A 22,412-nucleotide genomic window follows, 5' to 3' on the forward strand; every position below is an offset into this window, starting at 1 on the left:
AGGATACGGGCCCTCCCTGTGTCCTGTAATCCAAAGCGCAAAGACATTCACTCATCCAGTGTTGCACTTGCTCCTAAGACTGGGGGGCTGGTGGCCTGGGGTGGAGGGGTGTGGGAGGGAAGGGTGGGACAGCCAGATGCCAGGGACCTCTTGGGTGGGGTGGGTAGGTGTGCCTTTGGGGCATTATTTATTTGAATAAAGGAAGTTCCATTGAGAATGCTCTAGGGGCTGCTGCTCTCTGTCATGGCAGCAGTCGGGTGATGGTTCTGAGGAAGGAGGGCCTGCCTGGAAGCCGCTGCTGGTGCGTGTACAGGTGACTCGCCTGGGGCACACAAGCATCCGAAGCAGTCGAGTTAGAAGAATGTGGGGACCGGGGATCTGGTGCTAAGAGTGTGTGCATTTGGGGCTGTGGAGAGCAACCACAAGGCAGACTTGGAACCATGTGAACGTGGCTTCTCTACGCATCTGCTCATTGTAGTCCATACTTAAAAACCTCTATAGTGCTCCCTACTCCTCAGTCCCATAGAGCAATTGTGTGCCGGCTGACTGTGGGACGCAGGCAACACTGTGGTGGTAGACAACCAAGAAAAGGTTCCTGAACTTCCCTGAACAGCAGCATCCTAGATGCAGTTTTCAATCCCTTAGTGTGGGAACCAGGCCCTCCATTTCTGCACCGACTTCTGAACCCCCACTGCGTATCGACACACGGGTTCACTAAACAATACATAAAGAGCCCTCATCCACCCTTCAAGAATCTCGGGATACCTCCAGAACCTCGGGCGCTCTGGAGTCTCACAGAAACTTCAATGCAGGCTTTTCCTCGCAGAGTTTGATTCTCAGAAAAAAACTCCTTAATCAAGCGTACACTTCAGCACAGTCCCCTCTCCTGACATTCCTCCTGCCATCCAGCCCCTCCCACTCTGGCATACTCCCCACACCACAGCTGTCGCTTGTCCCCCTACAGCCACCAACAGCTGGCAAAAAAAAAAAAAAAGAATTTGTAATGCTTACATTACACATCCCAAATGTGTGTAAACACACATTTACACAAACATATATCTCTCTCTCTCACACACACACATACACACACAAAGCAGGCCATTCAAAATGTTCATGAAACATGTACTAAAAATAAGTAGTGAATGTAGTTCAATATCGGAAGCAAAATGAAATTTTCATTCCAATTTCCATCAACTTGTTGAAATACCTTCAGGATTTAGCAATGGTCTCCTACTCTGATGGATGTCTACTTGCCCACCGAGTTCAAACAAACTAGGTTCTCTGCTTGTCACAGGGTAGTGTACACCAAAACCTATAACTACGGTCTCTAAGTTTCATTGGTTCATAGGACCACTTAGAAGACTTTGGAAACTAGCCCTCAGTGTGAGGCATAACATGAATATATGGCCTTTTACATCCTGACAAGACAAATCATCTCAATGTCGAGTTCTTTTACTGTCAGCTGCCCTTCCTTCTGTGCTGGAGGCCACAGGACAGGAAGCCAAAGAGCTCATTCTCCCTAAGAGCCTACTTAGGATCCCCACACATGAACACTGCTCTGCCAGCAAGGCAGCTCATTGCACTGACCTTTGCCCATGAGCAGCAGTGACTCTTCTTGCTTGGGACAGGGCACAAAAGGCAAAAAGTCTTCTCGGATGAGACATCCACACGTGCAGATTCCTGTGTGTCTTCTACTGCCTGGTGGCAATATGGTAGACCTTGCTTGAATCAAGATTGAGATTTACTGCGTAGCCTAAATATGTAGTTTAATTTTTCTTTTTTTTTATTTTGAGGATTTTGTTGATTTCTTTGAGAGGTAGAGATACAGACAGAGGAAGAGACAGAGAAAGAGCTCTCCCATCTGCTACTTCACCCTCTGGATGATGTTGTTCCTACTTGGGACGGGAGATCTTTGTCTCTATGTCTCTATCACTCGGCCTTTCATGGAAATAAACCTTTACGAAAGACAGTCCCACAAAAAGCACCAATTAAGACAAAACACAAGACATGCACAGGCCCTGGATTCATGAAGTCACCTAGCAACATGCCAATACAAGACCTTGATCATCACATACGTACAACCACTGTGTAATCCTCCTAGGCCCAAAACGTCAATGGAACTTGATGTTCCCAAACTGGTCCACAAATCCCACTGTACACCTATACCAATGTGCGCTTGCTGGAGCTGCTCTAACACATGAGTAGCAACTTACACACCAGACATAATCCAAAATGCTTTAGTGTACTTCTGATGCATCCAACGGACGCTCACCTACCTCTTTGACCCATTTTGGCATAAATCTGGCATCCGTTGCCAACGCATGCTCACAAGACAGCATGCTCTATCATCAGTCTAGGGGTAGTGAAAGCTTACAAATGAAACTCAGTGGCTGACACCACTGACACACGACTGTAACCCAAACTCACATGTTAGCATTTGGCTTATGTTCACAGCATTTGAAACTCAAGCAGGATGCACTGAGGGATGTACTTAGGGACTGGATTCAGTTTCAAGGACAGGAGCTACATCTTTGCGGACCTGGACAGGGATTCCCAACCCTGAGGAAACTTTAACAACCTCGGCCTTAGTCAAAGAGAACGACAGCACAGCTTTTAGGGTCCCCCTGTGGTCTTACTTCTCCTTAATGTTTGTTCCGGCATCAACACAAGGCGGGGAGCCATGGCCATGACACGGAGCAGCTTCCTGGGTGTAAACGCTTCTGCCAAAGGGGTCTGGCCATGGATGCAACGGAGCCGTACAGGACAGTGAGGGGCTGCCTCCAAAACAGATAAAGGAGGACAGCACACTCGAGAGGGAACTATGACACAGAGCAGGGACACGAACGGTTCAGGGCAGCTACGGGCATCCACCACTCCCCTGTATCTATTAGTGGCCCTGGACCCCGCCATGACAGCCCTGGCCTTGGGTGAACACCTCAGCCACACACCTGTGCGTCACTGGGCTACTAGGACTCAGAGGGGAGCAAGTGCTTCAGAATGAGAATTGGACATTTGGCTCATTGTGAGATACACGGCTGTTCTATCTCCTGGAGATTCCTGGGCTCTAGGTCAGCCCAGGAAGATTTATGTTACGACAGGGCAAGAAAAAGTCCTTTGCCTCCCTGCCCCTGACATGTACTACCTTCCACTAAGGACAGACATCCAGTATTCTAGCATGGCTACTGCAAAGTTAGTAGCATCCAATAGGCCTATGGTGTTTTTTCTTTCCAACCACTGTACTTGGTCGTGCAGCCACACTGATCGTTCGTTCACTCTTTTGACCTCAAGTCCTCTTGGTAAGAAGTAGACAAGGGGAAAGAGCGGCAAGATGGCGGAATAGGAAGGGAGCACACTGATAGTCTGGGAAGACACAGGTTAATAAGGGTGGAGATACTGCAGGTTCAAGGAAGAGTAGGGGAAGAAATAGCAGAGGAAACTCTTCCAGAACTAGTGATTCACAGTGGACCTGCGTGGAGAGTGTGGGAGCCCAAGTTGGGGACACCAGTGGCAGAATCAACACACCAGCACTGGAACACGAGGTGAGCTGAACCTCAATAGCCTGAGACACCAGTGGCAAAACGGAAAGAGGAGACTAGGGGGAATGAAGCTTGAAACCCCATTGGGAAAATTTCACCAGGCTAACTAGAAGAGAGAGAGGAAAAAAAATGTGACCGATACGAGTTTCTCTCTCTCTGCTCACCTCTCAAAAGCGAGCAAGACAAAGAGCAGGCGCCATTTTGGACATACGTCATAAGCAGGGCGACCTCAGGTCTGCACCAGCCCTGAGCCTAGCAGAAAAAGCTGACTCTGGCGTGGGTGAAATAACAGGAGAATGGGAACTAACTTGGCAACCCAGTGGGAGACTGCAGGAGAATTGGAGCCCACACTGAGGGCAGCAGAGATTCCCTGTGTGGTCCTTGAGAAAGAGCTTCCGATCTCTGGCTCCTGTGGGTATATCATTCGCCTGCTAACTACCTCCAATTCCATTCAGATGTGTGGAATTACTTCCCTTTTGAATCAAAAAGAAAAAAATGAAAGAAAGAGAGATTTACCATGCCTAACCTGGGAGTGTCACCTTTGGCGCACCCTCAACCCTGAGGAACCAAACAGAGCTCTCAGGCCACACTCATCTCAAGCCTCTAAGGCTCCATCAAAAGCAGACAGTCCACTTATCCTAGAGCCGTAGTATAACAAGAAAAAACACCACAGTGAAGAAGCCAAATATGTCCAACATGCCAAACAACAAATGCAAAAACTGAGGTATCAAGAACAAGGAAGACACTATGACGCCCCCAAATGAAAAAGACACCACAATTCAAGATTATGAAGATGATGAGGTACAAGAAATGCAAGAAGTGGATCTCAAAAAATTGATAAGAACATTAAGAAGTTCTCAAAAACAAATTCTTGAACTACGGAAATCCTTAATGGACAAGATAGAAAATCTCTCTCGTGTAAATGAAATATTAAGGAGGAATCAAAATGAAATGAAACAACTAGTAGAACAAGAAACTGTGATAGTGACGAGAAATCATTATGAAATGAAGAATTCAATAGATCAAATGACAAACACATTAGAGAGCCTTAAAAACAGAATGGGCGGGCCGGCGCTGCGGCTCACTGGGCTAATCCTCCTCCTTGCGGCGCCGGCACACCGGGTTCTAGTCCCGATCGGGGCACCGATCCTGTCCCGGTTGCCCTTCTTCCAGGCCAGCTCTCTGCTGTGGCCAGGGAGTGCAGTGGAGGATGGCCCAAGTCCTTGGGCCCTGCACCCCATGGGAGAACAGGAGAAGCACCTGGCTCCTGCCATCGGATCAGCGCGGTGCGCCGGCCACAGCGCGCCTACCGCGACGGCCATTGGAGGGTGAACCAACGGCAAAGGGAAGACCTTTCTCTCTGTCTCTCTCTCACTGTCCACTCTGCCTGTCAAAAAAAAAAAAAAACAGAATGGGCGAAGCAGAAGAGAGAATATCGGACTTAGAAGACAGAGAACAGGAAAGGAAACAGGCAAACCAAAGAAAAGAAGAGGAAATTAGAAATCTAAAAAATATTGTCAGGAATCTACAGGATACTATTAAAAAACCTAACATTCAGGTTCTAGGAGTTCCTGAAGGCATGGAGAGGGAGAAAGGATTAGAAGGTCTTTTTAGTGAGACTCTAGCAGAAAATTTCCCAGGTTTGGAGAAGGACAGAGGCATCTTAATACAAGAAGCTTATAGAACCCCTAATAAATTTAACCAAAAGAGATCCTCACCATGACACATTGTAATCAAACTCACCACAGTGAAACAGAAAGAAAAGATTCTAAAATGTGCAAGAGAGAAACGTCAGATTACTCTCAGGGGATCTCCAATTAGACTCACAGCAGACTTCTCATCAGAAACCCTGCAAGCTAGAAGGGAATGGCGAGATATAGCCCAGGTACTAAGAGAGAAAAACTGCCAGCCCAGAATATTATATCCTGCAAAGCTCTCGTTTGTGAATGAAGGTGAAATAAAGACTTTTCATAGCAAACAGAAATTGAAAGAATTTGTTGCCACTCGTCCTGCCCTGCAAAAGATGCTTAAAGATGTGTTACACACAGAAACACAGAAACATGGTCATCAATAGGAAAGAAGGTAAAGGAAGGAAACCTCACAGCAAAAGATCACAGGAAGCTCAATTTGTCTTTGACATAGAATTAAAATCTGATTCTCTGTTAAAGCAATATGTTAAAGTAATCTACTATGTTCTCTTGATGTCTATTAATTTCTTTCTTTTTTTGACAGGCAGAGTGGACAGTGAGAGAGAACGACAAAGGTCTTCCTTTTCCCTTTGGTTCACCCTCCCATGGCCGCCGTGGTTGGCGCGCTGCGACTGGCGCAGCGCGCTGATCCAATGGCAGGAGCCAGGTGCTTCTCCTGGTCTCCCATGGGGTGCAGAGCCCAAGCACTTGGGCCATCTTCCACTGCACTCCCTGGCCACAGCAGAGGGCTGGCCTGGAAGAGGGGCAACAGGGACTAGAACCCGGTGTGCCGGCGCCGCAAGGCAGAGGATTAGCCTAGTGAGCCGCGGTGCCGGCTAATGATCTGTTAAATTCTAATTGTTCAAAAACAGCTGAATTTTTTTTAAGAGCTATGGGTTATTTAAATATGTGCTTATTTTCAAAGATTTGAATAATCACCTTGTAACAATGATCAAATTTGGTCTATGTTATGTTATGATTTTAAGGAATCTTATTTCAACCAGATATTTTGGATTTTGAGCCTTCTGGGTGTTCTTGACAGGCATTCAAAAACTCAAAGTTCCAAACAATCTGGACTCTAAAATTTCCAGTAAATCTTGGACTTTGGTTTTTCCAGTTTGGGCCCAACTGAAAAAAATCGAAGGACCTATGTCTCTCATCTTATAGAGACACCAACTAATCACGCTATTTGGATAATATTAGTAGTACTGTCAAGATGTGACATGGTACTACATTTTAAGTTTCTATAATGGAAAATGCTATTAATACAAATGTTTGAGAATTAAAAAGTCTAATGATCTAGTGTTACTAGACATGTTAGTTATCTTAATGAGAAAGCCCCAGAGGCCTAAAGGGTTAAATACTTGTAAAATCCTGCAGGTGCTTTCAAAAATACTGTGAAGTTAGCAAGTGCCTCTTGTTGGTTGATGAGTTTATAATTTTAAACATGGCAACTTAAAGTCTTTTGTCATCCACAGTTATATATGATTTGCTGCTCATAAAACTAAAGCATTGTTGGTTCTGTGTTTAGCTGTCCTCTTATAGGCTCCTATGGACTTTTTCCAGCCACTTCTATTGGATTCAGTACTTTGGGACGGCTCTGTAAACAGATGAAGCCAATAATGTATTAACAGTACCAACTGAGAGAAAGTATGGTTAACTGAGGTTACTAAAAACAAAAAGCAATTCAAATCAATTGGCAATCGACAAAAAGAGTTAAAGATTTTAAAAGCTATTATTAAAATTGCTATATTGGTCTATTATGTTATGTTATATGTGTGTACATACATACAGTATGTCCACATGGGAAAATGTTTTTTTTTTTGACAGACTGAGTGGATAGTGAGAGAGAGACACAGAGAGAAAGTCTTCCTTTTTGTCATTGGTTCACCCTCCAATGGCCGCTGCGGCAGGCGCATCTCACTGATCTGAAGCCAGGAGCCAGGTGCTTCTACTGGTCTCTACGTGGGAAAATTTTATTAAGAATTTTATTTTAATTGGCTTATAGATAAGATTGTCCATAAATTTAAGCTGCTAAAATTAATCAAAGATACATTTTAATTCGTGTGACCTGAATCTCTGCATCATATGTTTTATACTTGTTGGTAGAAAGAAACTAAAATCATTTTATATGGTTGTGCTTAAGTTACTGGTTAAACAAACTACACCACGTTAGATATTTAAGAGGTGTTTTCAAATACATGATTCTTAAAATTTATAGAAGGCATTGGACCTTTTGGTCAATGTTTTCTTACGTTGTTATCTAATGGTTGAAACGGTTTGCTAAGTATTCATGTAATATTGCTATTGTGAGCAAGCGATCTAGGACTTGCTCCCTCATTTCTCTATTCTAAGCCCAACTTGTTCTTTCATTTCTCTATTCTCTTCAAGGTAGGAAACTAATTCTATGATGAAGGAATCTGTAGGACGCACAATTTAATCTTTAGACCTTATAAAAGAAATGACTAACATTTTTCTGTAATAGCATAGCCAAAATAAGAGCTTAAATAATAATCTCATGGCTAGATTTACTTCACCATCAGCAAAGTAAACAGTAAGTAGAAAAAACCTCCCTTCCAGACCAAAGGGAAAGAAAGTTTTTAAGTGAGAATATAATTTTCCTCATGGGCATTGTCTACCTTAGAAAAACTACTACAGAACATGCCTGTGACTATAGACTTGTAGTTCAGGCCACCGAAGATTAGAGATGGGACTTGGCCACTCCCTTGACTTGCATCCTCTGGTCTGCGTTAACAAAAACCAGGAGGAAAAAAAAGCTAGGCATCAGAAGCAATGGGTGGGAGGCCTGTTAACGGCTGATCTGTACAGTGCTCTGCCCTCAAGGAGACCCAACAGGCCAGTCGACTGCAGTGGCTTTCAATGTGGTAAGCCTGGGCTTCAGCAGCAGAAGTCAACTTGTGAAGAGCCCTGGCAGCTCTGCCAAGAGTTGGATCACTGGAAATGGACCTGCCCTGGACTCGAAGGATGCCCAGGTCAGAGCCACAGATCTTATTGGCTCTAAGCTGAAAAGCTCTTCACTCAGCCCAGCTTCCAAAGTGACCACTGCAGCTGAGGGGATGGCCACGTAGGGCCAGCAACATTGAAGGCAGAACTGTAAATTTCTTGTTAGAGATGCCACCTGCCTTTACCTATCCAGCTCTCCTCCCAGGCCAGCTAAGTAAAGAAAGTCAACAGAGTGCCTTCCCCTAGGAGGTTCACGCCTCCCTTAGGTTGTACCCCATGTGAAGAAACAGATAGGTCTGGGCCTCTTAACTTACAAGGCCTAAAGCCCACTAGATTATTATCAAGCCCCTTCTGTCAGGTTCTATTTGCCTCTCAATCAGAAAACTTAATTGTAGCTTAGACAGCACCTTTCTTAGCTCCTCTAATAATGACTCTGTCCTTTGTTCTAGACCCTGTCCAGTGCACTTGGGCCTCATTCCTTCGTAATCATAACCTCTAATCTACCTCCAGTGGCTCTACTCTCAACCTTTGGGTATTGATGGTCCTCTTCCCCACTGAATGCTGCATAATTGTTCAGACCTGGTTAATGCCACTCTTAGGATCATTGGTTACTATCCTCACTCTGTCTTTTATGACCTTGTCTAAATATGATCAGAGTCGGCAAACTTGGAAGGCTTCCATAGCCTTGGTAACTCATGACGAGAGCCTAGGGTGGTTACTGGCGCCATAAACTAGAGTGTCAATTTGCTGGGTCAACAACAGGAGTCACTGTGCACTTGCTCCTCATGTGGGATCTCTGTCCTTAATGTGCTGTACATTTTGATTTAATGCTATAACTAGTACACAAACAGTATGTTTCACTTTGTGTTTCTATGTGGGTGCAAACTATTGAAATCTTTACTTAATATATACTAAATTGATCTTCTGTATATAAAGAGAGTTGAAAATGAATCTTGATGTGAATCCAAGGGGAGAGGGAGCGGGAGAGGGGAGGGTTGCGGGTGGGAGGGAACTTATGGGAGGGGGAAGCCATTGTAATCCATAACCTGTACATTGGAAATTTATATTCATTAAATAAAAGTCTAAAAAAAATTAAAAAAAGGAATTAGACAAGGATAACAGCCTACTAGATTAAAATGTGCACGCTGAGTTTTCAGATCCCTAGTTTTCAGGTTCCCTAGGGCATGTAAACATCACAGAAATAATAAAAAGCACGTTGCAATCCACGCAGCGTGGTTCTATTCCAAACAACCTCTTTTACCGGACGGTGTTTCTATTGGATCCATTTGGACACCCACTTATTTTGGGTGCCACCATTCTTTTCATAAGCGGACAGGCAGATCCAGCGCTCCCAAAATCTCATTCAGGTCCCAGTACCTTCAAAATCCAGGTGCAGGTGAGGCCAAAGCTGGGAACTCGAACTTGGAACTCAATCCAGAATGGTCGCTTGTGTGCAAGGACTGGACGACTTGAGCCATCAACTTGCCGCCCACGGTGCACGACAGCAGGGAGCTGGAAGGGAGATGGAGTGGGTACTGGACCCAGATACTCGGCTATAGGATAGGAATGCCTGAACTGCTAGATAAATGCCTGACCCCAGGTACTTGACTTTGTATGCATTATGCAGTCTTAGTTTTAGAGATATCTACTGTATAGGACAAGGAGAGTAACCTAAGAAATACACTCACATATCAAAATATTCTTATCCAGAAAGTAAATGAAAGCTTTGTGAACTGACAAATACTGTCTATATGCATTGGGTTACAAATGTCTGCATCTACACCGCAACGATCACTCTGGAAAAAGGCAATGGGTGTCCAGTACGGCTTGCTGTGACAACCACACATCCCTGTACATTCCATTCAAGATTTCAAGTATCCAAAGTTTTTGTATGCTACAATAGGAAAGGAAGATCATTAAGAGGAGAAACAATTACACACTGAAAACAGACAGACTCTGTCAGCGCCGACAAGGAGGGAGTGGCATTCTGAGGGAGTCTGCAGGCTGTAGCCTCATTCGCGGTGGGGCAGGCTTTCCCTCAAAGGGGACCAAGGTCAGACAGTCCTTTGGAGAATGCAGGGACTTCAGCAGAGGCGAGACGGACTCCTGCAGCGTGACGTGCACACAGCAGCCCAACACCCGGCTGCTGAGAGGATCTCCCTGTGTGACTCTCCATCCTCTAGTGTCCCTACGCAAGCCTATGCTGATCACACCATGGGTTCTGAAATGGAGGAGCAAGGGCAGCCCTTCTGGGACATCCTTAGAGCCTACTTGCCCACATGGGAAGCAGGGTGGGTGAGGACTGCCAAGGAAGGCTTCTTGAGACGGAATGGAATTAAAGGGTCACCAAGTACGATCTTCCTGTTGGGAACCTGAAACGCTTTAAAATGACCTAAAGACACAGACATCCCTTGTGTATCAAAGGTGTGACTTGTGGTTCTAGCCTGCCTGCCAGAACCCCCATGGAATGTGTCCCCAGCCACACCCAGGCCATCTCTTGCCTCCCCTCCCCCACCAGGGAAGCCTGACCCCAACATTCCGTTCCAGTTACCTTTAAATTTGTCCCAGCAGCAGTTGGACTCTGAGCAGCCCGCTCCCCGCCTCGGTCCTGAACTGGTGATTTCCCACTGGGGAGGCGGCCAGCCAGCCCTGCTGAGTGTCCAAGCCCATGGAGACAGCTCCAGGAGGAGGTAAGTGTCAAGGGGAGGGGCTGTGAAACCAGATTCCCTGTCACTCCTGTGACCCATGGGAAAGCACACTAGACATTTCCCCTGGGGACAGGGGATTGGGACAAAGGAGAAGGCGGGCAGAACCCTGGTTCCACACGCACGGCTTCCCTAGAGAGGCTCCGCTAACTCATGTTGACCTGAGGATGCTGAAAAGGTTGAGAAGCAACTTTGACTTGGATCATGATGCCCCGGTGCAAATGTGTGGGGTGAGGAGAAGAGGCGGGGTACACATGGGTTGATTCTTTGGACAACAGAGAAGCAAACAGGCCACCTGAGCATGGGTTCGCAGAAGGAAGAGGGATGGCGATGTGGTGGAGACATAGGGAGGGCTCAGGGGAGACCAGAGCCCTAGCCTTCTTCAGATCCTGGAGCTCCCCCTCAAGGTGCTTCTGAGTGCTTTTCCTTAGGTGTCTCAGATTCCCGCAGCACAGGGGAGACACAGAGCTGGCCATCAAACGCCTCACAGCTGTTGACTTCCCTGATCCCTCTGCAGTTAGCTCTCCTCTCACGGGTCAGGCTGGGGGTTACCCCCACCCCCTCGGCCCACAGCCTCCCAGCTCCTTCCCACCCAGTGACGGCTTCTTCCTTTTCTAGTAGCTGTTGTCTTTTCTTCCACAACAGGGTTGCCACTTACTGTCACCTGCATATGGCTTGGGCCTCCCTAGTTCCCAAACAATTGCTCCCCTTTACCAGATGCTCACATGTCTCATTCACTTTAAGCAAACCACATTCCACGGTGGGCCCTCTGTCCAAGTCTGCCTTGAACAACACTGCACTTAAGTGCCAGTGCCGTAGCTCACTTAGTTAATGCTCCGCCCGTGGAGCCAGCATCTCATATGGGCCTCGGTTTCTAGTCCCACTTGCACCTCTTCCAGGCCAGCTGTCTGCTGTGTCCCAGGAGGACAGTGGAGGATGGCCCATCTGCTGGGGCCCCTGCACCCGCATGGGAGACCAGGAGGAGGCGCATGACTCCTGGTTTCGGATCGGCGCAGCACCGGCCATGGCTGCCATTTGGGGAGTGAACCCACTGAAGGAAGACCTTTCTCTCTGTCTCTTTGTCTCTGTCTCTAACTCTATCTGTCAAATAAAACAAACAAACAACACTGCGCTCAGTTTCCTATCTGCAATCAGGAACACCCATCTGTGTAGTGTGGCCAATGCAACGCACAGCTGTGTAGTGTGGTTGATGTTCAAAGGGAGCTTCAATAAGAGTTTTTTTTTTTTCTTTACTTCTTCTGTTAAGATGTGCTGTATTGGTTTTATGGTGGAGTGACAAAAAGAGAGGATAGATAGAGACAGATACGGAGATGGGGGGAAGATGGACAGAGAGAGAGAGAGAGAGAGAGAGAGAGAGAGAGAGAGCATTTCCATTTACATGCTCACTGGACCAATGAAGAAAAGACCCAGGGCTGGGGCCTGCAAAGTCAGACCCTGAGAACCTCCAATGGGGCTCCCAAGTGCATGGCAGGAATGCAAGTACCTGTTCCTTCTTGTGCTGCCTCCAAAATATATTAGCAGGAAGCTGGCTTAGAAGCACACAATCGAATGGAAAGCAGCACTCTGCTATGGGATGTGGGCAGTCTGAGTGGAAGATAACCTGCGGCGCCATAATGCCAGTCCTCAGTTTTCTTGCCAACAATGCAAACAGTAGGGCCGGTGCTGTGGCGCAGTAGGTTAGCCCTCTGCATCCCATCTGGGTGCTGGTTCTTGTCCCCGCTATCTACTTCCAACCCAGCTCTCTGCCATGGACTGGGAAAGCAGTAGAAGATGGGCCAAGTGCTTGGGCCCCTGCACCCACGGGGGAGATCCGCAAGTAGCTACTGGCCCCGGCTTCGGACCAGCTCTGCCTTCTGTAGACATTTGGGCATTGATCAGAGGATGGAAGGCCATGCTGTCTCTCCCTCTCACTGTCTGTAACTCTACAGCTCTCGAAGAAAAAAAAAAAAAAGAAATGCAAAAAAAAAAAAAAAGAGTGCAAAATGTATAGTACAACTAAGAAGAGTTCAATTCCTTAGGCACGTGTGCTACGTGTACCGTTTTCCTGGACTAGGGTTTGTGTGGGTCCTCCACAGGGCTGAGTTCCAGACAGCGTTGTCCTACCTCCTGCCTCGCCCATTTCTGCAGAAATGCCCCGGGAGATTGTGCGCGGAAGTGAAAGCCGAGTGTTCCTTGCTGGGAAGCTGGTGTTTCTGGGTCCCGGCAAAGTGGACGGGCAGGGTCTGGTGGATCCTTGACAAATGTGGGAACAGAGCCTGAGATTCAGTTGGCACTATGCGCAGACTGCGCCATTCCTCCATTCCCATGGGCCTCAAATGTAGAGACTGCTCTTGTATTGCAACAATCGGCTCTGGAGCACAGGAGAGCCTCCCTCTTGAGGGCAGGGGCCCTACTCCAGTCACCCCTTGCTTTTGTCTCCACAGCGTCTCGAGTGCTGGCACCCGGCATGACTCTGCATCCCGGCACCTCCACGTTTCCCCTGATACCGCCACCCTGTCCCCACACCACTCTCGGCCCAGCAACCCAGACGCCCTGGGGGCAGCCACCCCCATGCCTCCTGAATGCAGTGTTCCCACCAGGCAGCCAGCTCGTGCTACCTGCTGCTTTGCCAAGGATGCCCATGGTGGCAGGAGATGGTGGCTCCGGCCCAAGTGAGGCTGGGAACTTCAGTGTCATCAGCCCAGCTGCAGCTGACGGGAGGCCAGTGCAGCCCCCGCACTCTGAGCCTGTGCTCTTCAACCAGGCCCCTCTCAACTGGAGTGCCATGGGGCGTCTCTGTGAGGCAACACAGCATCCTACCACCCTGCTTCTGCCAGGCTCTTCAGTGCAGAAGCTGGTACAGCCTGTGCCAACCACTGTGCACATGCAGGCTGGTCAGGGGGGCTGCTGCCCAGACCTCCATCCTGTGGGTCCTCCACCACCAGCCACCCAGCCTGCCCCCGTGATGTTGTTTCCAGTACACCCTGGACCAGAGCCTCCTGGCGGGGACCCGCAGTGTGGCACCGCCGCCTCCCAGGCCAAGGCCTCACTCAAGGCCTCCCGCAACCCCACAAGCGTCTATATGAACTTCCGGCGCTGGCAGCGTTACAAGGCCCTGGCGCAGAGGCACTGTCCACAAAGCCCTGATGCTGAAGCTCTGTCCTGCTTCCTCATGTGAGTGCTCTGCTCTGGGAGGCCCATGGGCTGGTAAGGTCAGGCTGCCTAGGGTTCTGGAAGGAAGCTCTTGAGGCAAGGAGAAGCCTGTGAGAAGCTTGGTTCCCAGCAGGGTGTGTCTTGTGCAACCCTGACAGTTTCAGGGGCTTCGCTCACTGGATCTGCCCCCTCCTCTGAGTGACAACACTTCCAGAACCTCCATGGTCACATTTCCAGAACACTCAAGCTCAGGGAGGACCCTGGGATCACGAAAGCCACGCTTTGGAAGTGCGCATCAGTCGCCACGGCAACCCCTGCCCACGGCCTGTCTCACACACACACACACACACACAGGTCACAGCTCAGAGATTTCATGAGCTGGGTGATCAGGAGGGCAGGTCCCAGGAAGACTTTTCCCAGCCCACCCGCACTCTGCTGCGGATGTGCAGAAGGACCGCATGGTGGTCAGGGACACACACGTGTGTGCTGGGGCTGCATCACTTGGGGCTGTCCTGGTCAGTCACACACATACCCATCTCAGGGCCCTCATGCAGCAGGGCATGACGTTCCCCCCACAGGGCACAGCAGAGAGCATCCACAGGTTTAAGTTCATGTACACAGCAGATGCCAGGGGATGTGCTCTGCCTGATAAAAGGAGAAAAATAGCTCCTGCAATCATCGTGAGGAGCAGGCCTCGGGGAAGAGGGAGAGAGACAAAGCGAATGTCCTGCGTACAGGGTCTGAGTGGATCCTCAGCCTTAGACGCAAGCCCCTGGGCTGCTGTGCAGGTGAGAGAGAGAACTTCCTCATTCCCACAGTCACCTCTCTTCCCCAGGCAGCACTGCGGGTGTACTCCGCGTGCACCACTTTAGACACAGCCCACCTTGCGTGACACGAGGAAGGTATTCCTGCCACTCCATGCCTGTGGCCCTACAGTGCTTGCGAATGAAAGGGATCCACGTTTGGGGATCCAATCATCCCAGCCCCCTGTCTGCATCCTCTTAGGAACAAAATTGCCATCCGTCCACTCCACCATCCGGGATCTCCCCGTCTCCCTGAACCCTGGGCCCTGGGTCTGTCCCTGGAGGAACCAGGGAGGGCAGAAAATCTGCAGGGGCCCCAGGCACCTGTGAGTCTAGTGTGCTAGAAAGTCTCATGAACCCGAGGTTGTGACCTTGCCCCTACAACCTGACTCAATGCTCAGCACTAGGGCCCAGGAACTTGAGTCTTAGCCCAGGCACAAGTCATTCTGTGCAGTGTCTCAGTAGCCTTGGGCGGCCCAGCACAGTCCCTCGCCCCAGCTGAATGTTAGCAACAGATGTCCATGTCTCGCATCTGTCCATCCTCAGCTCAGGAGGCAGGGAGGCCTGGCCTCCTGATGTACTGATCCTGCTGAATTACAGCCCCGTGCTGCGGACTCTGGCCCAGAGGAAGCCCACCATGCCGCTGGAGGAGGGCCTGCGGTTTGCCATGCGGGAATGGCAACACAAGAGCAACTGTGACCGCACGATCTTCTATGAGATGGCAGAAAAGTGAGTCGGGGGCCTTGAGCGTGGATCTGCGAGTTCGGGGAGGGTGCATACGGGGCTAGGCCTGATGCCTTGGGCCTGTCAACAGGGACACTAAGAGGACACCTCTTCCGATACAACCCCTGCCTGGACCCTGCTCTCCCCAGGAAGTTTCAACCAGCAGCTAGATTCTGAAGAGTTCTCTGTGTCCCATCCACACAAGTTCCTCCCCCACCTAGCTGGCTGCTCACCCAATCTTGATATTCGACCTGGAGGTTGCACGCCCTGCACAGTTAGTTCCTGGCCTGGTGGGCTGCACTTGTCAGCACACACACACTTACAGGAGGCCAGTTCTGTTTCTGCCCTTCCAGGGTGGTCCCGCGACTACCTGCACATCTGGGTCCTCTACATATCCCCCCAAGATCCCCGGCCTCACCTGTATCGGCAACTCACACTCTCTTGTTGTTGAAGTTCAAAGTGCCACACCCAGCAGAGTCCACTGTGCGTCCTCTGACCCACGGAACTGTGCCCATGTGACAAGCTCCCCTGGCCATGTTCCTTCTGCCTCATGCCCTGGAGCTGGCAGATATTGAGCAAAGCGTTCTCAAATGCCGTTGCAGAGCGTTCTACAGAATGGAGCTCGGTCCCAGGGAACTGCAGGCTCACCGTGGGGCCCCCACTCTGTCTCTCAGGCATCCCATCCAATAGACCATGAACCAACACTCAGCTCTCAGAGGACATCCCTCTCAGCTAGGCTTACCCACACTCCTGCTTCTCCCTGAACCTCACCCCTGGTCTTCATGCAAGAACTCATGCCCAGCCTAGTCCCTGAACCTCGTCTGTGTCTCAGAGTCCTCTGGCAGGAATCACGTGCTGACCGTCTTCTGACACCACACCTGATGTGCATCTGCATAGGGAATGGCAAAGCTGCAGGGAACCACCTTGCTCTCATGCACCTGCCATCACAGGCCCTTTAGTGCAGGGGGAGTGAGATGTTCCCAGAATGTTTGTCCTGCTGGCAGAGCCCAAGGTTCACACGTCTCTGCCATCATTTGCTGGCTGCTGGGCTCAGAGCCTCAGACCCTCCTAAGTAGGTTGTGTCCCTTCTTTCCCAGATTCATGGAGTTTGAGGAAGAGGAGATGCAGACTCAGAAGCGGACATGGATGCAGGGGAAACTGTGCAAGCTACCCCCAGGCCCACTGCCGCTGGTTCCACAAGGGCCCCCAGCCACAGTGGCGGTCCAGCAGCCAGGTAAAGCTTCCCCCTTCACCACACAACCCATGAAGAAGGCAACGGGGACCAAGCGCCTCCATAACCACCCCCGTGGGAAGTTTCTCTCCAGAGCAATCTGTTTGCTCTTTACTGCAGAATGTACCACAGCGTGCCCAGGTTCCTAATGCTTTGCACATGATCTGGATATTTCTGTGGTCATTGGGACTGCCACTCACCCCTCACCTCTCCCAGCACCCAATACAGTCTTCCCATGGCCTGAGGCATGAGCAAGAGAACACAGAGCGTTGCTGGCTGGCTGAGCGGTTCTCCAGCTCCCATGTCCTCTCATGGCGCCAGGGTCAGGGTGCACTGCCCCAGCCTGATAGCTTGTGTCTCCAACAACTGACCTTCCTAATGGGGGCCATGGAAGGCCCAAAGCCCTGACCTCACACTGTATACTGCATCCACAGGGTGTGGCCCCAGGAATGCCAGCTCCAAGGCCCTGCCTGCCTGTACGCTGCCACAAAGATACTGGCAGCCTCAGGGCAAGGTGCCCAAGGGGATGCCCACTGAGACTGTGATGGAGGACGTGGACATCAAGGATACACCAATGCGGCCTGATGGACCCACTGAAGAGGACAGCTTCTGGAGTCCTAGGGAGGAGGGGGACTATCCAGACCCAGAACTGCTGAGCTACGTGGAGAAGCTCATCTCTCAGGAGGACTTCATTGCTGAGGTGGGCTGTGAAATTCTGAGGTTTGTACGTGCTTGGGGATGAACATGACTCGCCCTCCGAACGCACTCAGATGACTCAGTTACTGCCCTCTGTGTGTGTGTGTGTGTGTTTCGTGCATGTTTGGGTGTGCAGCTGGTTTTCCTATCATCTATAGTACCAAACGTGGATGCTGCAAGGGTATGCACTGCTTTCTGCTTCTCCTTGCAGCCCCTTGGTTTTCAGATGCTTCCTGTGCAGCAGAGATCTCTTTCTTCCTTTTCAGGTGGAGGCCATCATTCAGCCCCAATTCCTGGAAGAACTGCTTTCCCCAGAGCCACAGCTGGACCTCGTGGCCCTATCGATGGAGCTGGAGCAGGAGGAAGGGCTGACCTCTGGCCAGGTGAAGGAGGGAGGGACGTCGAGCGAGTAAGGCAGGAGTGCAGGGACAGCAGGCGGGCGCGGCACGTGGGGCAGCAGGGAAACCATGGGAGCAGTCCCAGCGGATCCGTGTGGGCAAGGTGGGACAGCAGGTATCTAAGCGATTGAGCTACAAGTAGGTAGACTGTGGGAAGGAGGGACCCCTTAGTGTAGGCGCAAGGAAACTGTCTAGAGCTACCCTCCCTGGGATGTGTATTTTCTGGCAATTGATTCAGGCAGGCTGCAGGTGCAGACACGTGAGTTGGGCACAGGGACAGGGGAAGGTGGGGCGCGCTAGGGTGAGCAAGGGCAGCACAGCCAACTTTCCCTCTGTGAAACCAGCCCAGGGACTCTGCCCTTCCTGCTGCCTCCTGAACGCCCTGCGCTGCACCCGCCAACGCCCTGGCACCTGCTGTAGAGTCACTCACTCAGTGCCTTTTCCCTCCTGTAGGTGGTGCAGAAGACGTTTTGGCCTGTGACTGTGAATGGGGCTGCGGGGGTAACCCCCAGTCAGGCTGCACCTGTAAGGCACCCCAGTCCTGAATCCACAGCCTGCCCAGGTGCAGACAGGCATGACCAAGGCCCACAAAGATGCATCAGTTCTGAGACCTGCCAACAAAGGGCATCGTCTCAGGAACCGCGGAGACACGTGGTCCCACCCAAGCCCCTCTCCAGACCTACCACTGCTGCTTCCTTCTCGGGGCATCGGGAGTGCCTTTCACTAGGGACCACTAGGCCCACTTCTATCCTACCAAGAAACAAGCCTGCCCCAAGAGGGCCAAAGGCTGCTTGGGGATTCACAGTCAAATCCTCTACTGATGGCACCAGACCAGCAGTGGGCACGGCCATGGAAAAGGATGAGGAGCTGCCCAGCCTGGACTTCTTCCTCGATTCCCAGCGTCACCTGCTGCCTCTGGGTCTTGACCAGAGCCCTGCTGAGGCCCCATCTTGCCTAGGACCACAGCAGCTCCAGAGAGTGCCCGAGTCCCTCCGCTACCAGGGAAGAGGCCAGACTTGTGCTGCCAGCACCACGGCCAAGTCGAAGAAGCGAGGTTTGCGGGGAAGCCCAGGCCCTGCCCCAAAGAAGACCTGCTCAAGGCCTGGACGCAGAGTCACTGAGGGGCAGGCCCTGGCTCTGGGGTTTGTGGCACAAGCCCAGGCTCAGAAGAGAACCCACGGCCCCTTGGTCACCAGGAGGAGGAAGAAGCAGCATCGAGGCCAGGAGGGCAGGCAGGCTCACGGGAGCCGGCCCATACATGCAGCCTGAAGGATACGGGCCCTCCCTGTGTCCTGTAATCCAAAGCGCAAAGACATTCACTCATCCAGTGCTGCACCTGCTCCTAAGACTGGGGGGCTGGTGGCGGGGGGTGGAGGGGTGTGGGAGGGAAGGGTGGGACAGCCAGCTGCCAGGGACCTCTTGGGTGGGGTGGGTAGGTATGCCTTTGGGGCATTATTTATTTGAATAAAGGAAGTTCCATTGAGAATGCTCCGGGGGCTGCTGCTCTCTGTCATGGCAGCAGTCGGGTGATGGTTCTGAGGAAGGAGGGCCTGCCTGGAAGCCGCTGCTGGTGCGTGTATAGGTGACTCGCCTGGGGCACACAAGCATCCGAAGCAGTCGAGTTAGAAGAATGTGGGGACCGGGGATCTGGTGCTAAGAGTGTGTGCATTTGGGGCTGTGGAGAGCAACCACAAGGCAGACTTGGAACCATGTGCAGAAGGCTTCTCTATGCATCTGCTCACCTGTAGTCCATACTTAAAAACCTCTGTAGTGCTCCCTACTGCTCAGTCCCATAGAGCAATTGTGTGCCGGCTGACTGTGGGATGCAGGCAATGCGTGGTAGACAATCAAGAAAAGGTTCCTGAACTTCCCTGAACAGTGGCATCCTAGATGTAGTTTTCAATCCCTTAGTGTGGGAACCAGCCCCTCATTTTGTTTCTACTTCTGAACCCCCACTGCGTATCGACACACGGGTTCACTAAACAATACATAAAGAGCACTCATCCACCCTTCAAGAATCGCGGGATACCTCCAGAACCTCGGGCGCTCTGGAGTCTCACAGAAACTTCAATGCAGGCTTTTCCTCGCAGAGTCTGATTCTCAGAAAAAAACTCCCTAATCAAGCGTACACTTCAGCACAGTCCCCTCTCCTGACATTCCTCCTGCCATCCAGCCCCTGCCCACTCTGGCATACTCCCCACACCACAGCTGTCGCTTGTCCCCCTACAGCCACCAACAGGTGGCAAAAAAAAAAAAAAAGAATTTGTAATGCTTACATTACACATCCCAAATGTGTGTAAACACACATTTATACAAACATCTCTCTCTCTCTCTCTCTCTCTCTCTCTCTCACACACACACACACACACAAAGCAGGCCATTCAAAATGTTCATGAAACATGTACTAAATATAAGTAGTGAATGTAGTTCAATATCGGAAGCAAAATGAAATTTTCATTCCGTTTTCCATCAACTTGTTGAAATACCTTCAGGATTTAGCAATGGTCTCCTACCCTGACTGATGCCCACCGAGTTCAAACAAACTAGGTTCTCTGCTTGTCACAGGGTGGTGCACACCAAAAGCTATAACTACGGTCTCTAAGTTTCATTGGTTCATAGGACCACTTAGAAGACTTTGGAAACTAGCCCTCAGTGTGAGGCATAACATGAATATATGGCCTTTTACATCCTGACAAGACAAATCATCTCAATGTCGAGTTCTTTTACTGTCAGCTGCCCTTCCTTCTGTGCTGGAGGGCACAGGACAGGAAGCCAAAGAGCTCATTCTCCCTAAGAGCCTACTTAGGATCCCCACACATGAACACTGCTCTGCCAGCAAGGCAGCTCATTGCACTGACCTTTGCCCATGAGCAGCAGTGACTCTTCTTGCTTGGGACAGGGCACAAAAGGCACAAAGGCTTCTCGGATGAGACATCCACACGTGCAGATTCCTGTGTGTCTTCTACTGCCTGGTGGCAATATGGTAGACCTTGCTTGAATCAAGATTGAGATTTACTGCATTGCCTAAATATGTAGTTTAATTTTTCTTTTACTTTTTTTTGAGGATTTTGTTGATTTCTTTGAGAGGAAGAGATACAGACAGAGGAAGAGACAGAGAAAGAGCTCTCCCATCTGGATGATGTTGTTCCTACTTGGGACGGGAGATCTTTGTCTCTATGTCTCTATCACTCGGCCTTTCATGGAAATAAACCTTTAAGATAGACAGTCCCACAAAAAGCACCAATAAAGACAAAACACAAGACATGCACAGGCCCTGGATTCATGAAGTCACCTAGCAACATGCCAATACAAGACCTTGATCATCACATACGTACAACCACTGTGTAATCCTCCTAGGCCCAAAACGTCAATGGAACTTGATGTTCCCAAACTGGTCCACAAATCCCACTGTACACCTATACCAATGTGCGCTTGCTGGAGCTGCTCTAACACATGAGTAGCAACTTACACACCAGACATAATCCAAAATGCTTTAGTGTACTTCTGATGCATCCAACGGACGCTCACCTACCTCTTTGACCCATTTTGGCATAAATCTGGCATCCGTTGCCAACGCATGCTCACAAGACAGCATGCTCTATCATCAGTCTAGGGGTAGTGAAAGCTTACAAATGAAACTCAATGGCTGACACCACTGACACACGACTGTAACCCAAACTCACATGTTAGCCTTTGGCTTATGTTCACAGCATTCGAAACTCAAGCAGGATGCACTGAGGGATGTACTTAGGGACTGGATTCAGTTTCAAGGACAGGAGCTACATCTTTGCGGACCTGGACAGGCATTCCCAACCCTGAGGAAACTTTAACAACCTCGGCCTTCATCAAAGAGAACGACAGCACAGCTTTTAGGGTCCCCCTGTGGTCTTACTTCTCCTTAATGTCTGTTCCGGCATCAACACAAGGCGGGGAGCCATGGCCATGACACGGAGCAGCTTCCTGGGTGTAAATGCTCCTGCCACAGGGGTCTGGCCATGGATGCGACGGAGCCGTACAGGACAGTGAGGGGCTGCCTCCAGCACAGATCAAGGGGGACAGCACACTCGGGAGGGAAGTATGACACAGAGCAGGGACACGACCGGTTCAGGGCAGCTACAGGCATCCATCACTCCCCTGTATCTATAAGTGGCCCTGAACCCCGCCATGACAGCCCTGGCCTACGGTGAACGCCTCAGCCACACACCTGTGCATCACTGGGCTACTAGGACTCAGAGGGGAGCAAGTGCTTCAGAATGAGAATTGGACATTTGGCTCATTGTAAGATACATGGCTGTTCTAACTCCTGGAGATTCCTGGGCTCTAGGTCAGCCCAGGAAGATTTATGTTACGACCGGGCAAGAAAAAGTCCTTTGCCTCCCTGCCCCTGACATGTGCTACCTTCCACTAAGGACAGACATCCAGTATTCTAGCATGGCTACTGCAAAGTTAGTAGCATCCAATAGGCCTATGGTGTTTTTTCTTTCCAACCACTGTACTTGGTCGTGCAGCCACACT

General features: G+C 50.2%; 1 protein-coding gene across 1 annotated transcript; it reads left to right on the plus strand.

Moving 5' to 3' along the window:
* The first annotated feature begins 13,360 nt into the window (after positions 1–13,360).
* Positions 13,361–19,166, plus strand: LOC133771095 (NUT family member 2G-like). Its single transcript, XM_062206815.1, has 6 exons — positions 13,361–14,067; positions 15,450–15,578; positions 16,670–16,806; positions 17,238–17,503; positions 17,766–17,882; positions 18,351–19,166. The coding sequence occupies exons 1-6, from the start codon at positions 13,361–13,363 to the stop codon at positions 19,164–19,166; spliced, it is 2,172 nt and encodes a 723-aa protein (XP_062062799.1).
* The last annotated feature ends 3,246 nt before the right edge of the window (positions 19,167–22,412 follow it).

This window comes from Lepus europaeus, chromosome 12 (genome assembly GCF_033115175.1).
Source record: "Lepus europaeus isolate LE1 chromosome 12, mLepTim1.pri, whole genome shotgun sequence".
NCBI classification, from domain to species: domain Eukaryota; kingdom Metazoa; phylum Chordata; class Mammalia; order Lagomorpha; family Leporidae; genus Lepus; species Lepus europaeus.

Excerpts from the sequence above, each read along its gene's own strand:
- LOC133771095 (XM_062206815.1), top strand. The coding sequence starts at position 13,361 with ATGACTCTGCATCCCGGCACCTCCACGTTTCCCCTGATACCGCCACCC. Across the intron at positions 15,579-16,669 it reads TTCTATGAGATGGCAGAAAA|ATTCATGGAGTTTGAGGAAG; the intron begins GTGAGTCGGGGG and ends CTTCTTTCCCAG. Across the intron at positions 17,883-18,350 it reads AAGGGCTGACCTCTGGCCAG|GTGGTGCAGAAGACGTTTTG; the intron begins GTGAAGGAGGGA and ends TCCCTCCTGTAG.